The 16,456-nt window shown below is 37.3% G+C and overlaps 1 protein-coding gene and 2 long non-coding RNA genes across 8 annotated transcripts; 2 read left to right on the plus strand and 1 right to left on the minus strand.

Annotated features, from left to right (window-relative positions):
* The first annotated feature begins 370 nt into the window (after nt 1-370).
* Nucleotides 371-6,799, plus strand: LOC107266103 (sodium-coupled monocarboxylate transporter 2). 4 transcript variants are annotated; one of them, XM_025083415.1, is made up of 16 exons: nt 371-1,468; nt 2,533-2,545; nt 2,636-2,738; nt 2,986-3,145; nt 3,212-3,277; nt 3,443-3,494; nt 3,588-3,655; nt 4,323-4,477; nt 4,567-4,707; nt 4,826-5,050; nt 5,153-5,336; nt 5,418-5,504; nt 5,673-5,842; nt 5,910-6,068; nt 6,141-6,276; nt 6,342-6,799. In XM_025083415.1, the coding sequence occupies exons 3-16, from the start codon at nt 2,701-2,703 to the stop codon at nt 6,378-6,380; spliced, it is 1,680 nt and encodes a 559-aa protein (XP_024939183.1). In that variant the 5' UTR covers nt 371-1,468; nt 2,533-2,545; nt 2,636-2,700; the 3' UTR covers nt 6,381-6,799. The 4 variants fall into 4 exon arrangements, with proteins under 4 accessions (XP_024939183.1, XP_015591740.1, XP_024939182.1 ...); XM_015736254.2 differs by having other exon boundaries at nt 2,533-2,738; XM_025083414.1 differs by lacking the exon at nt 2,533-2,545.
* Nucleotides 2,914-4,345, minus strand: LOC112494113. The gene is made up of 3 exons (XR_003059251.1): nt 4,212-4,345; nt 3,215-3,326; nt 2,914-3,134 (listed from the first exon to the last, which is right to left on the minus strand). It is a non-coding gene; the product is annotated as an uncharacterized LOC112494113 (long non-coding RNA).
* Nucleotides 6,800-10,992: 4,193 nt separating the features above from the next.
* Nucleotides 10,993-12,363, plus strand: LOC112494116. 3 transcript variants are annotated; one of them, XR_003059262.1, is made up of 4 exons: nt 10,993-11,476; nt 11,616-11,700; nt 11,778-11,982; nt 12,050-12,363. It is a non-coding gene; the product is annotated as an uncharacterized LOC112494116 (long non-coding RNA). The 3 variants fall into 3 exon arrangements; XR_003059261.1 differs by having other exon boundaries at nt 10,993-11,395; nt 11,580-11,700; XR_003059260.1 differs by having other exon boundaries at nt 10,993-11,395.
* The last annotated feature ends 4,093 nt before the right edge of the window (nt 12,364-16,456 follow it).

Raw genomic sequence — 16,456 nt, forward strand, 5'->3', positions numbered from 1 at the left:
CGTCTAGTGTATCGTTGTTTTTGTAAATTTTTTTGTAATGTTTACTTATTACAATTTAATTTCATTAGAATTTAATTGATAAATGTAACAGCCCCACGTCTGCACCAGTCAGGAGCTGTCGCTCAACTGATCCACGTTTCTTCCTACTGCTGATAATATAATTAAATTATACGAGTATCGTAATCATATTGTAGCAATTTTTATCTTATTAGAAATGGAATTTTTAAATTTTCATGTCCTGATTATTTGTGGCACACCCTGTACATGTATATATGTATTATAGAGTAGGCCTCCTGACCTCTTCCAGTTGCCATTAACTTTCCCTACTTGGCGTAATGTGCCGGCACTAAAACGTAAACGATATACTAATATTTATTTCCTGAAACCTTTATCAATCCTGCCCATCCGAATGATTCCTTTGACGAACCGCCTATTATCTAGTAGCACGTAGATAAAAGGCCAAGATACATTCAATGAATTTCTACTGGAATATAATAGTCGGAAACAAGGATCATTAAATACCTTAGAGATTGCGTCTCTTCCAGAGTCTCGTTTGAGCAAAGTCTGCGGAAATTTCCAAGTAAAGAGAAGCATATACTGAGTAACCATCAAGGATAAATATATTCTACAAACACATGTAAACGTCAAACGAGTATTACAAAGAAAAATAAGAATATTCTAAGTCCCAGGGGACTAAAGGTCTGACCGTATTGTCTTTTTTCTATTTAAATGTCTCTACTCTCTCTCTCTCTCTCTTCCCCCCCTCTTTCACTCTCTCTTTCTATTCCTCTTGACACGAAGCAAAAAATATCCCACACGCATGCGTGCCAGGCTTATTTATAGCACGTGACACGAAATATTCGCTGGTCTTGTTCGAATTAAAAGTTTCCTTGTCGACGCGGCGAGTACGGTGTGCTATTCAGATACTGTGCGACTCCATCTTGCACATGGTTAGGCGCCTGTAGATACGTATCAGTGAAAAAGGCAGTTCCGTCAGAACCGCGTGCGATTGGCCGATTTCAAATAATCGTGAACGATCATTGGTCAATCAAGGAGAAACCTTGCTTCATTTTTTTTAATGTCTTCCATCTCTTTCTCACTTATCTTCCGTGTGTCGCGTCTCGATCGTTGTACCGGTCGTCTTCGTGAACCTTCGTAGAGAAACAGTGTTCGAAGCTGTAATTGTGCGCGGGTCTTGTAATCTCGATTGCGGCCAGTGTTCCAGCTGCACCGAAGCATTCAAACCTCACGAATCCCACAACGGCGGGAACGTGTGTTATGAGGACAATTTCTGTGCGGAGTAAATTGACGCACGTGTGTATGTAAACCGGAATACCAACATGGAACCAGGAGTTTGCGCCACGAGACGGAGCGGACTTTTATTGTGGCTTTAAACTATTTTCAATATTGTGCTTGTTTTTTTATTATTTTTATTTTTTACTGGTCACATTACGTCACATTTTTCACGGTAAGCTTATAACGTATTGTGCCCTTTGTATACTTCTTTATCAGTTTAGAGTATGATTGGTTATGTTGATTTGTATTTACTGAAATGGGAACTGGTAATCAAAGAGAATAACAGGTTTGCAATTAGAAATATAAATACGAAAACGATAGCTGAATGATTGACATAGGTAGGTAATTAATCTCTTTTCTTTTACCTTATGAAATCGTTACCACTTGTCGGTCGAGAACAATTTAACTTCTAACAAATGCGTATATTAAATTTCTCTGCTGGTTTCGTGTTAAAAAAAATGTGTTTACGTAGGTAGTTGAAAAATGCAAATTTTGATTGAATTCTAGTATCCTTAAAGTGTTCAGTTGCTTTTTATTCCGAGTATAAATTAATATTTTACCAAGATGCGTGCCGAATGCCAATGAAGTGTTCAATAATTCTGATTTTTCGCAATGATTATTATTATTTAAAACACGGACGATGCTACAATCTATATATAGTTACTTAGATTTTAATTATAGTTATTTCTTTATTACATTGTTATTGTTTATACTGACAAGTAATATGCATTCTGCTTCCTCAAGTGTCGCCGTTAATTAATTACGCGACTTTGGACTTCATTGATGACTTCTTTTTTGTGCTACTGACCTGTGGCCGATCTCGTCACTTGGCACGTGGTGTTAATTTCGTCTCGTTAACATCTAACCGTCTCAATATCATCTCTAGGCTGCATTGCAAGTGACATTCCGCGTCTCGTTATTGCGATAGGCCTCTAACTAATTTCGACATTGTCATCATATATTTTTACGGGCTCGAAAGTGTTTCGCGTGAAAAATTTGATTAATTAATTTTAATCAAAAAGACGACGAGAAATAATTATACAATTTTATATTGACAAAATTAATACAGTAACCAGACTTATATATTTATAGTTTTTCATGTTTTGAAAATATTCAATATAATAACTAAGGTTTACGGGTTTACGAAAAACCGCATACAAATGTAGTATTACGAAAGTCGGTTAGGAGCTATATTTAAATTGTATAAATCAGCAATATTTTAATTATTCTTTTTAGTATTTTTCACTCGGTAAGATGAGTCAATTTACTGAGAGATTCTATTTCCATTGGGCTGATTGGCTGGTTTTTGCTGCCATGTTGACGATTTCCGCATCGGCAGGTTTGTGGCATTTTCAAAAAGTACGACGATCTAGTACGGAAGAATATCTACTTGGAGGACGTAATATGGGGTTGTTTCCCATTTCCTTTTCATTAATTGCCAGGTAAGGAATTTTTTAATAAAAAAAAAAATTAGTCTTAAGCATTTATCGTTACGTTTATATCTACTCGTGATTTATCCAATTGACCGATTTAATTGATTAGTCTCGTTTAATAAATCACTGAAATAATATAACACATAGGTTATTCCGTGTAGCTTGACTGACCTTATCTTTTAAATGAGTTTCCTATTCCTGTTTATTTATGATATCGATACTTTCAATTACAATTTTTATTATTTGTATCACACAGTTTCATTTCCGGCGTTACTATACTCGGTACACCAGCAGAGATTTTTAATTTTGGTACACAATACTGGATTACAATTCTCTCCATCTTGATTTCTGGTACAGTCGTCTCTGAGGTTTACCTTCCGGTTTTCGCGAGGTTGCAGTTGAATTCTGTTTACGAGGTTAGTCAATTTATCGAATTCTTAAATATTCCAATTAATTGCCTCCATTTCTTCTCTTGTTTTCAGTACCTGGAGATACGTTTTAATCGTGCAGTAAGAATCCTAATATCCTTCATCTTCATCGTGGACGTGGTAAGACAATCGACATATTTTTTCAAGACAGTCTCCGTATATCTGCAACCTAATAATAAATGATTCAACATTTAGTATTGGTTTGCATGATCAATTATGCGGAGACTAATTAAAAGTCTAGTAATCGAACGTTTATACTGGACTTGTGATTTATCATAAATGCAGGTGCTTTATCAATCGATCGTGGTATACGTCCCTGCGCTAGCACTGAATCAAGGTGATAATTTGATTTTTTAATTTAAATATAATTTATCCACCAGATTAAAAATATTTCTCATTATTAATCGTTAATTGCATAAATTAATTATAGTGAGCGGTATCGACGTGCACATAATTGGGGCAGTAGTCTGCGGGATCTGCGTCTTCTACACGGTTCTAGTAAGTCTCGACAATTATCCCTATGAAGTTAGCTGTATGTTTTTAATAAAACAATGAGAGAAGGGGTAACACTCAAGGATTCTTGGATGGTCGGAAAAAAGGCGCGTTTCCAAGGAGTCGCAAGGTGAAGGCTCTCCTTTAGCAAGTCTGACAAAATGTTTATGAGCAGAAGTTGAAAGCTCACAATGGGAAAGCGAAAACAATGGCGGACCGTCGAGTGGCTGTTCTTACAGAGAGACATAGAGAGAGAGAGAGAAAGAAAGAGAGAGGAATAGATAAAAAGTGAGGGGGAGAGAGAGAGAGCGAGTGAGAGGGAGAGTGCAGGTCACAAAGCCAGCGTTAAAGTGATTAATCGCGCGCGCGTGTAATTATCCGAGCAATTTGTTAAACTCTGAATTAATGAGAATTTATCACGGCTGAGTGACTCTTTGCAAATTGTTTATTACAACGAGGGCCGAACTCGAGCGTTGCAAAGCGATGATGGAGCGCAGAGCGAAGCGATAGTTGTTGTCGGGTATTACGGAGCTTTACGAACTTTCGAAAAGCTTCGCCTAACCTTAAAACCCTTCAAACCCTATCCATCCTTGTTCGTCTTCTGTTATGCGCCTATCTTCTATATCACGAGTTTTCTCGTTACGTCCTTAGAGTCCTTGTATGCTCTTCTCAGGGTGGTTTAAAGGCTGTTGTGTGGACCGATACACTACAGGTTGGTGTAATGATAACAGCCGTTATAGTCGTTACCGGCTTGGGCACTTATCATGTTGGCGGGTTTCAAAAAGTATGGCAAAAGGCGGAGCAGGCTGACAGAATTCAATTTCTCAAGTGAGCATATCATCATTGTTACACTTTTTTTGGAAGCTTTACGATCTGCTTGTAATAATTATGGTTTTTATTCGTTATTTATTTTATAGTTTCGACGCATCACCTTATACCAGACACACCGTTTGGACTGTTCTTCTTGGATCGTGGTTATATAGTACAGCTTATATTTCGGTTAATCAAACGATGGTCCAGCGCTACAGGTCACTTCCTGATATGAAAACGTCTAAACTGTAAGTGAGTACGGTATGGATTTGATTTTTTCGTAACTATACTTAAAGGTATATTTGATGCCGTTTTATCGAAGAATTATAAAAATGTATCAGTGGGCACTTTTTGTTTTATATACAGAGCTGTAGGAATATTTACAATTGGCGTTATGACATTTATATCAATTTGCTGCTGGTGCGGATTGGTTCTTGTTGCTTGGTATTCGCCGCCACATTGTGATCCAAGAGCTTCCGGTCTTATCTCTATGGATGATCAACTGTTACCGGCCTTTGTTATGGAAATAGCTGGACATCTTCACGGGGTACCGGGACTCTTTATCGCTGGAATATTTGGAGCTGCTCTTAGGCAATTATAATTTTTTTATTTTATTTCATTGGCTTCCCTTTTAATCAAAGTGGATGTAATGATGAATATTCTGATATAAGGTTCGATACTGATATTATTTAGTACCTTATCCGTCGGTCTGAACTCTACGTCCGTTGTTCTTCTGGAGGACTTTGTCAAGGGTTGCTGCAGATTGAATCCTAGCGACCGTTGTGCGACTATCTTCGTGAAAAGCATAGTCGTCTTCCTCGGTCTGCTGGCTCTGTCTTTTACATTCCTTGTTAATAAGCTAGGAGGAGTTCTGGCTGTGAGTGACTCTATGCATTTGTATCATATCTGTAGGCAGGTATTTAATCACACGTAATTTTATTAACGACAATTTAAATAGGTTACAGGAAGTTTGGCAGCCATTGCTGCTGGCACATCTTTTGGCGTGTTTACGTTAGGAATGTTATTTCCCTGGACCAATTCTAAGGTAAGATTTACACTGTTGCGATACCTATGATTTATTAATCCTTGATTACTACGACAGGATTGATTATTATGATTTGATAGTCGTCTATCACAGATAGTCGGTGCTTTCTTTCGCATATTGTAAAAATATTATATTGAAGGTTCCCGCATTTTCTTTGTTACCGGATAGGGTGCATTTGTGGGTGCCATTGCAGGATTCATGATTGCTGGATGGGCGAGTCTTGGGGCGAATGCGTCTCTGGGTTCCGGTCAGTTGGTTCCTAAAAAAATACCAATGGACGTGGCCTACTGTCCTGCAAATATATCCGATAAATACTTTGAAATGTTTGAGTTTCCAGAGTGAGTGAGATTCATATTTTCAAAAGATAATTTTAAATCGAATGGTATACATTTTCCTATTCAACAGCGAGGAGAACGTGTTTCCCTTGTATCGGTTGTCGTATCACTGGTTCTCTGGTCTGGGAGCAGCTGTGGTTATCATTGTTGGTGGTATGGTTACGTGGATAACTGGACCAAAGAATCCTGCATACATCAACAGAGATCTGCTCTCGCCAGCGATCCATCGGTGATAATTAATACACAATCAAAATCTTATTAGGGTTGGTACAGAGGCTTATGTAATGCGTACTATTTATAGATGGTTACCAGAGCCTAGGTATCTTGATGGAACTGGTAGATGGAGACCGCGATCATCATCTGATGTACAAATAGGAGAAACTATTCTATTAGAGGATACGAGCAGCCGCCATAGACCTAGCATAGTCGTTAAAACGGTATGAAGAGAATCTTGAGAATTCCACGTTCTTTATATATCAGCTATCTTGATCTTTTCTTACAGAGTGAAACTCAACGTTTAACGAATGGGCCAGATACTTAACGATCCTTGATTTTTAGTTATGAATCGTCACTACTATAGTCATTCTTCGAAATGACTTATTCTTTGATTACGTCAGGTAGCGTATCATGATTCGCTAGGTATATATATATATATATTTTTTGAAAATACTTAGTAAGAATGTAGCTCGCAAATTGCGAACCTAGATTCACTCTCGCGTTAAGCATATTTGCGCTGACAAGAAACAAGTCAACGAGATGGAACAAAATAATTAACAATATACTGCCATAAATTCAAGTAAATGCAAGCAGTTACTGATTAAAGAGTCTCATTGAGGCAATTCTTTCTGATTAAAAACAAGACCGTCTAGTATTCGTACTATAGTATATGTGTATAATGTAACGCGTAGGTTAAGTAGGAACAAATAAATTGTCGCTGGTTTTCTTTTATCCGACATCAAATCAGCCATTAAATATTCATCGCCAAACATATTGTATAATGAAGAAAAAAAAAAAAAAGAAAAAAAAAAGAGGAAGTCGTCTCAGCAATCATGCAAATAATATCATCATCATCACTATTCCGACATCACCAAAGCATATAATGAACATAATCTACAAGGAACAAGTATACCCATAATTAAAATACTTGATAAATGCATATGCTGCATCTGATTTATAATGCATGATGCATGATGCTTAACATAATCCGGAAGCGAGGAACGTTAAAATCTGAAGATCAACCGCAGCTTAATTGCACTTCAAGACAACAAAGAGAATTAAACGCATGGAGATAGTTTTGGAAGTAAATTTTAGGAGGAGAGAGCTGGTGGGGAAGGCGGAGGAAAGTCGCTACGATAGAAGGTCGGGAACGGACGTGGTTCGCACCCGAGTTCTCTAACTCAGTTTGTTCGATTTTCAAGCTTCAGTAGTTCCCGGGTGGCCGGTCCCCTTAACCGTAAGAGAATACTATACTGCCTGGGGATATTAGTCGGCTTGTTAAGGGAGAGAGCCCAGCACCGTCAAACGTCCTTATTAAGCTGGTGCAAATAGTTGACTCTCTCTCTCTCTCCCCCTCTGTAACCGTGTTCCTTGCTACTCTCTACATCCCGTACCGTTTACCCAGGCTGTAAATTGAATTTTCGTCACCTGAAATGCGGTCGGTCAAAAGCGCGGCGCCGGTTCAATATTTCTCGCCCGGACGATCCGACTCCATTATATTGTTCCAGATAATACTAGACGTTCAGATGACGTACTGGGATTCGATAGATAACAAAATCCGATGTATCCCTTCTTGGATATCTATCCTGTATCTGCGTTGCTCAAGGGGGAATCCCCTGAATGAATTTTTTTTCTTTCGATACTATACCTGTAACACGCAGTCGCCGTGTAGCTGCTGATGAATTCGAAATTCCTGTAGAGGACGTGTGTCGGATAGGGTTGAGGGTCGCCGACGGTGATGGCTTTGCTGAGTACGTGTGTGTACAACCTATATATATATAGCATATGTGTATCGGCCAGGACTGAACGTATATGGAAGAGAGAGGTTGGTAGTTTGAATGGGGCTAGTTTGAGATAGTTAGCGGGCCTTCAGAGGCACAATCGGCCGCGATTGGCGGGCCTACAATCACACACCGCATTATACGTCCATTAACGGCGTCATCTTGCAAATTCGTGCACGCGCGGTCTAAACGTCCGTTCGATATTTTACGATCGAACTGAATCGACCGTCAATCGTACAGTGCCTGGATCAGTTGGTATTACAGGTATGTGTAAAATTCTACGTTTTTTTTTTAGTATGGAAGAAAAATAATTTTTTTTTTTAAAAAAGAAATACCATGTTTAATTTTTTATATAATCGTCATTATTATTTATGACCTCTTGCCATCTTTTTGCCAGCAATTGAATAGCTCTTCTATGGAATACCTCAGTTTTAGAATAAAATTTCTTAAAGCTTGGATCATGCAAAACGGGTAGAACGTTTTGCATACATCCAATACAGTGAAGAGTGCGTACGTTAAGGTATTACTACGGTAAACTCAAAACCGCGTAATAGAGCTGAAATTTGTTTTACGTCTGATTTGTATAGCAGTACATCTCTCTACAAATTTTTAACACGATTCACTCATCAGTTTCCGAGTATTTCCGAGTTAAAGTTCAGGACTCGTAACACGTATTCCCTATACCTGGCCTATAAAACGCGCATGGTTTTTTTTATTGCATTTGACTCGCCCGCGTAATTCCGATGAAGAACTAGTATGTGGCAAAGGAAAAAATGAGGAACTTTTTAGATTTTTAGTCAGAACTTTTTACTCATAGGATTTATTGATAGACATGAAAGAAGTTCGATATTTATTACGAAATCTCTCGTACGACGACTAGACAAAAGAGCGTTACGGCAACATTGCGTTTGAGACTGTATTCGGTGTATATACGTATACACTATTATATCCAATGTACATTAGTGTGCGCCTATCGATGGAAGGATGGGCGTGTGTGAGCGAACTGACCAGTTAAAAAGTTGAGGTTGCATTCTTCAAATCTTACATTGAAAATTTTGTTATTTTTCGGTCCGTAGTAATACCTTAATTAGATTAGAAAAAATTGAATGGGGTGGGTTTTTTAGAATTTAAAAAATTTGGAATTTGGATTAATTACTGCTTTATATGGTCATTGTATTGTATATTTGGGTTTTTGTATATGTATATGCGTATAATGCCGTGTGTACTTCTCTAGGAAGTAATGGCAGAGACGTATAAGTACTTGGACAAACAGAGAACAAGGTATGGTCCTAATCCAGCTTTCTAAGTCGGGTACTATCTTAGATAGAATTATCTTACTGCAGCATTGGACTCTTAGGAAGTTAATTGGATAGAAGACTCCGCGAGGGTCTCAGAGAAGATTTCAAATTCAAAGGCAAACCCTCTCATGGTCATAACCCTTATCACTGTTTACCAAGGGTACCTACTGCATCGCACACTCGCTGCTACAGACTGCCGTTATCTAATGATAAGCAAATATTATAGTTGGTCTTGTCAAAATTGGTGACTGCACAGATATCCCCTTTGCCCATAAATCATTAAAACTCGATGAATACTTTGATGTCGCTTATCATCATCATCATTCAAGAAATACCAGCATCATGGGAATCACCGTAAGCAATGTTAATTGAAACTAGGCCTAATTGACAGTATTATAGTTGTAACTCCCCGTGGATACCTGTGTACAGAAATTAGAAAAAAATAGTGTTGGTATACCTGTACAATAATTAAAATTATTGATATTTTCATTGCGTAAACGTCAAGTTGTATTTATCACGCAACGTGTGAGTGCACCATCATGGATCAAGGTGTTTTCACGAAAGCCGTCGACATAGCTGCTCCAGGTTTCCGTGAAGGCATCGCGCAAACGGACACGCTCTCGGTAACCTCAGATCAAACACGGCACCGGCAGCTACGAGTTGCGACAGACGACTGACGGAATAACTAATTTATCAATTCTTCGGTTCGGTTGGCTTCGATCCTCACACCACCACTGGGCGACCTCCCCGTGTTCACCCTTGGACGACTATGTGCAAAACCCTGTGTAAATACCGAATCCGTGACACTCGGTCTGTATCATTGGTATACTATTTGAGAACCGTTAATAATACATACGATTCGTGTCTCCATTTTCCTCGTTTTCAAATCATTCCCCAAGGTGAGTCGGGTACTTGGGTGTGGTAACGAATGCTGAGGGGGACTGTTGTTGAGAAACTAGGTTAGGTTAGCTTATTGAGATCTTCTGGGGAATTTTAGATGCACACTGTAAGCATAGCGGAAGAAAATTTTGAACAAACTTAATGATAAGTTTACGAAGGGTTGATTTATCAGAAAATCGAACGGTACACTTCTGGCTCGCGATGAGTCGATTAATGCAGTGGTAATATTTCATGGTAACGGTATTTAGCAGAACCGTCACAGCTGTCAACCGCGATGGTACAGCAGAGGCTGGGAAGACATTAAGCATAATGAATTACCGGCTGGCTGGAGTAATGTGTCTTAATTACAGCGACACAATAATTATGTAATTAGGCATTGTTTGCAGACCGGTTCGGTAATCATAAGCCTGGTATGCGGTAAGTGTCAAGAGTTTATGTATTTTAGTGAAATATTGAATCAGTAGTAATAAAAAGGACTGATATGTATTTACGGTTTGATGATTTTGGCAGGGTTTTCCATTTATTATTGCGTCTTATAATTTTGCAAATGAATTATGTGTATAATCCTGTTAACGTCAGTTTACTCAAGGAATGAGCAGTGACTATCTTCACGGCCCTTTGACGCATTAATATTTATACTACGAAATCAAATCTGTCTAAGCCGTGATACTAGACTTGTCTTTATTCCCGTCTTCGTTCCCCTCCTCGTGGAAGATCCTCGCGTGCGACGCTTAAAACCTTAGACAAATAAGACCGGTGCTCGTGAGCGTGAGATTTCTCAAAGCCTTCAAAATGAGGACTCGCTTGTAGGTTAGGAGTAAGATGCTTACAGTGAACCTACCAACCGTGGCGGCAGATGGCACCGCTGGAAAATTTACATTACTTCACCACATTTACACGTTGTGAATGCTATCGGATTAAGGATTAAAGGATCCCTTATCAGTGCGTGAATTTATGTTATTGAGATTTCGTGCTTTTAATAATTCCATTATTTTCTGGCGGTAGAAGAATTTGGTTGAATACTTATTAAAAAATTAAGTTTATTTTACTACCTTTCTGTACATTTGGTTCATCAATTGGTGCTCATAATCGGACTTTGTTTCATGAAGGCATCAATTAATTTGTTGGAATATTTATATTCCCTTGATAATTAAAGGCGGAAAATAACAAAGCGTGACAGATAACCTCAAAATCTTCGAGGTCAGAACGTAGGGAAACAATGGTGTGAAATTATTCATAATTCCGCCAAGTTGGTTTAATAAACTTGAGCTTGAGGCGGATGTTCATCAGGTGAGGACCGCAACGTCGTCTTCTCGGGAAGGAAGGAGTTATAAATACGTCGAGGAAGACACCGTTCAGGGGTTAGTTACGTACAACGTTCTCTCTGGATTATTTGCATATCTAAAGCTTGGGTTCGCCATTCACTTGATTCAACTCGGGTTGTACGTACCGCTGAAATTCTGAAATAAAAAAAAGTCATTAAATTAGAATCGTTTGATACGAATCAATGTAGTCTTTAATTTTAATGGTTTTTTTTTTATCCAGAATCAAATACGTCAGCGATACTCACAACTTATAGAGGAGCCAAATAACAAATTTTAAAAGGAAAAAGGCTGATGCACATATGGAAGACCGTGAAACCTAACCTAACCTAACCTAACCTAAAGTAGGTTACTTATGGTATTACCATTTGTTGTTTCTCCGTAAGGAAATTAATGGCGGAAAATAAGCGGCATCTTTCAGACGTGCGATATTCCACGCAGAACCGACACGGCACGCCAGTTCATGTAATATCAGGTTCATAATAATATGTAAATGAAGAGCTGCGGCTTATCAGGGATCTTCGGAGAAAAACTGAAAGATGGTTTACAAAGAGGAAGGTTTAAAAGGTTGCAGCAGGTGAAGAAGTACGATGTGCCGACGGTATTGTCTGGCCGTTTTAAGGAAGGTATTTATGCCTCGGGTAATATTACTTCTGACCGTAGCTTATTATGGAAATTTCCTTAAATTGTTAGTTGCAGCGTCGAGAACAATGCAAACAGAAAATGGATAATTATTGGACTGTAAATTGCAAAGGGGTACTCGGTAATTTATGTTAATTTCGATCGTAAAGTAAATTCCTGCGGAGGTACCTGGTACCCGTACCAAACCTAAAACACAATGGGGGAATTTACTAGAAATCATTATAACCATACTCGGTCGGTAACGAACTCTGCATTAGTTGTCGGTAAAAAAAATCTTAACCTACAAATTTTACTTCTTACTCTTTTTATATCAATTTTAATTTATTTCAAACTACAATAAACAAACATAATCTCTCCGTCGTTTATGTAAAACCCGTTCGATCTTATAAATATTTTATATCAGTAATCTCTTTCAAGCTGTACAACAATTACTCAATAATTCCTACGTTCACTACTATGTCCGTTATCATTAAATCATAGAATCAGTATCCAGAAGCTGTATAAATATTGGCCTAAATTTACCTACAGCTACCAATCGTCCACCTGTACAAATTCTCTTACGCAGTGTACCTCGCGAATGGCTTGGCCACTCGTAATTACTGTTAACGGTTTCCCAGAGGGACTACGCTAATTAATATAACCGGCGACGATTCATTCGCGATTGACAGGAAAATGCGTGGACCGCGCACGCGCCGCGGGATCCGGAGCTCGCAATTTGTCAGGTGACAGGCGAGAGACAGGAATAAATGGACAATTACACAAATACAATGTTTGACGTCATTTCAATGACGCGAGAGACACCCGTGATTGATTGTTAATTGCCTCGGTTTGTTACCCCGACCGAGAGGGGTTACCAGAGGGTGGAAAAGAGGGGCACGGGGGTAGTGGATTCGCAATACCGAATAATTTAATAGAGCCGATCGATGCAGAAGAGTTTTCATCGAGTTTTTTTTTTATTATTTTTTTTTATATTCCCATGATTATTATCATCATAAACCACGTGATTCAAATGAAACAATTTTTCGCGTTCCAAAAATATCTTCTATCCCTACCCCCACCTCTTTTTTATATTATTTTCACTTGTGTTGGCCATTTTTCAACGCTGGGAAGGGGTCGTAAATTTTTTTTTTTTGATTAGTATCTATGTGCCAATAACAGTGTATTGGGTACTAGGGACTTTTCTTTGTCTTTTTTTTTTTTGTTATTGATCATTAATGCTAGTGATTTTTCTACTGGGATGAGATTTTTTAGGATGACTATGACGTCCACGAGGGTCTGGCTAGAAATTTACGGTCGCTCGTGGGATTTTTTTTTAATTGTAAACTCTGAACGTGGTTCACGTCGCATCGCTAGCAGATCACGTTCCTTTAGTATTCGTGTCGAGGTTCGGGGTTAAGGATGTAATTTGAGACTGTCGCGAATAATAGACTAAATTTATAATATGTATGAACGTTATTTTTTATAAATAATTTTTTGTGTGTCAAATCATGGGTAAATTAAATTTTTTATCGTCCATCAATTTTCATCGGTTCTACCAATAAACACGTTGCTGTGTTTTTTTTCGACGATGAGGTTTTACCTTCTTACGAAATTCTCAGTCAAATCAATACCAAATAATTTATCAGCTGCTAATGGGATACGCCGGTTAATGGTGACGGCTGACAATAAATTTTATCAATGCTCGAAAGTTATACAAGTAGTACTAATATTATGCGTAATATAATCCATGACGAAATAATGAATTTCACGATAATAATTGAACAGCCGAAGATACATATCTTAATAGCATTGCTTTATCACTTTACCAATAAATCTTTATCACCATATATAATGACAATGCGCAAATCCACAAAATGAAGAAAATAGGAGCTCACAGATCAATAGTCGAAATATTTAATAGCTAATATATTTATTGATCTTTCTACAAAAATTTACATGAAGTTTTGAATAAACCAATACTGATTTGGCGCGTACATATATTTATATACAGGGTGGAGTATTTATAGTGACGAGGTTGTTTTTTTTTTTTCGGAAAACGAAGCCAGATATAGAAAAAATGTTTTACACAGAAGTTGTAGGATTTCAAGGGGGACATAAGATTCCTTAATTGAATTCCTTCCCGAGTGTAGGCGTTAAGGTAATTCGAAGATCAACTTTCAATTTTTCAATGGGACGATGCAACTTTTCTTCCGGAAGTCAAAAGAGCATTCAATTTCGAGTCTAAAAGTACGAGTACACCAATGACCAAAAATTGACAGGTGAGAAGATATCTTAAAAACAAGACAAAATATCCAACCTCTACATTCCTCGGGATTTACTATCTACTATTCCCTCTCTCTATTTCACCCTCGTTGCATTCTACAAGAAATTCGAGTCCTAGTGGAGCGCGAAACGCGAGAAAATTTAAGCCAGGCATCTTTAACGTTCCTGGCTACCTAATGGTCCTAGTCAATTTACGCTGCACAATCTGCCCCAGGTAACGTTGGCTACCTAGAACGTGTATGTATTCTTATTTTTAAAATACCTTATCACCTGTCAATTTTGGGTCGTTAGTGTACTTGTACCATTAGCCTCGGTATTGAACGCTCTTTTGATTTCTGGAAGAAAAATTTCGTCATCCCATTGAAAAAATTAATGTTGACCCTTGAACTACCTTAATGCCTGCACTCGGGAAGGAATTCAATTACGGAATCTTACGTCTCCCTTGAAACTCTACAACTTTGGTCTGAAATTTTTTTTTATATCTAGCTTTGTTTTCGAAAATATCGATCTGATCATTATAAATACCCCACCCTGTATAAACATAGTTTTACATAGACGTACAATTATATATATATATATACAACACAGCCTCGTTTACGACTATAATATATAACAACATAAGTGCGTTAACGCACACGCATCCCAATCTCTGACACGTATAAGTAGTACGCGAGCGTGTTAATGGAACTATCAGTCAACACACATGACTGAATGACGTCTCAATCAAACGCCACATACTCACAGACACCGAATAGCAATGCGAATTCGTAGATTGTGTTGATGTCTAACATTAATGGGATTTATCCATTAAGCTTGAACTCTTTAGCCGCATTTCTAATTACTTATTATAATTACTTTATACTCACCATTGATATGCACGTGATGAATTTAGGTAGCTTGATTAAAAATCTCACGAGTCGTACTGATACATAGATTATCATTGTTATTAACATATTTCGTGGCTGACAGTGACAATGGATATACGGAAAAAAGTAGATTCTAATGGTAAGTGTAAATACATATGTTAACCGGCAGTATATTTTTTACCCAGAAAAAAGGCAAGGTGTCTGTTGCAAAACAGTCGAAATACTTTTCTGGAGAGGTTTGCTGAGGATACGTATTAAGTTTACTATCATATAGAAATAAAGTGAATAGTGCTAGGAAATATGCAGGAAATGCTCGGTATTAGTTGCAGCAAGCGAAGTGGGTACCTTTGCGCTGCTATTTTTGTAAATATGCTAGATAAAGTAATTGCTCGAAGAAAATAACAATTTGTTAGCAATAAGCTAGGATTTTTTTAATGCGATTTTAAATTCAACATAATGTTTAGCGTAAAAACCAGTAACGGTGGAGCATCGTTATCTTTTTATTACTTATTGCTTATAACACACGATATGTTATTTGCAATTTTTACTGCATGCCATGTTAAAATTTAACTTACTCAATGTACAATTTTTTTTGTTTTACAAACAAAATTTGATTGACATAACCAAAAACTGATTGACCATTTCGCATCGTTGCGAAACGTATAGTGTTATTTAGGAGCATTGCATCAGCTGAAGTTGGCTCATCCATTCGATCTCTACGGTAAAACCATATTCAGACTGTTCAATAAACCTATATTTTTTAACTTGAGTTATACTTTTTTTAATAGTTATTTATAATTCTCAGCACATATGTAAGATAATAATTAAAACAAATAATTATAAATTGAACATCAATTTATTAAAAATTTTTTTCATTTCTTAACAACATATTGGGTACCATTGCTTATACGCACTGAATGTGTAATGACCCAACCATACATTTGATTATGATTAATAAATGCCCATTCATAAATATTAGTAATAATTTCATGGGATTGCACGTGTTCATCTAAAAAAAATTTCTTTCAAAAACTTTGCGATTATAAGAAATTCCTCATTGCTGTCAATTAAAATTTTTGTCATCATAGAATAATGATCCACTTTTGTAAGGAACTATTATGAACTACTTTACATGTTTAAGCCAACTTGAAAAGAAAAAATTACAAAAACAATTTATTATACATTATACAGGAACGACAGAATCGAAAAATAGTTTAGCGGGGGTTGACCAATCATCTTTGTTCTGAAATTTTTCGATACTTTCGATTTCTACACGTGGGATAGCACCCTTAAAATTCTTCAAAAAAAAAAAAAAAAAAAAAAAAAAAGG

This window comes from Cephus cinctus, unplaced genomic scaffold (assembly GCF_000341935.2).
Source record: "Cephus cinctus unplaced genomic scaffold, Ccin1 Ccin1_scaffold0299, whole genome shotgun sequence".
Lineage (NCBI taxonomy): Eukaryota > Metazoa > Arthropoda > Insecta > Hymenoptera > Cephidae > Cephus > Cephus cinctus.

Coding starts and splice junctions, on each gene's coding strand:
- LOC107266103 (XM_015736254.2), top strand. CDS start 2,551: ATGAGTCAATTTACTGAGAGATTCTATTTCCATTGGGCTGATTGGCTG. Junction 4,708..4,825: donor GATATGAAAACGTCTAAACT/GTAAGTGAGTAC, acceptor TTTTATATACAG/AGCTGTAGGAATATTTACAA. Junction 5,051..5,152: donor ATATTTGGAGCTGCTCTTAG/GCAATTATAATT, acceptor GATATTATTTAG/TACCTTATCCGTCGGTCTGA.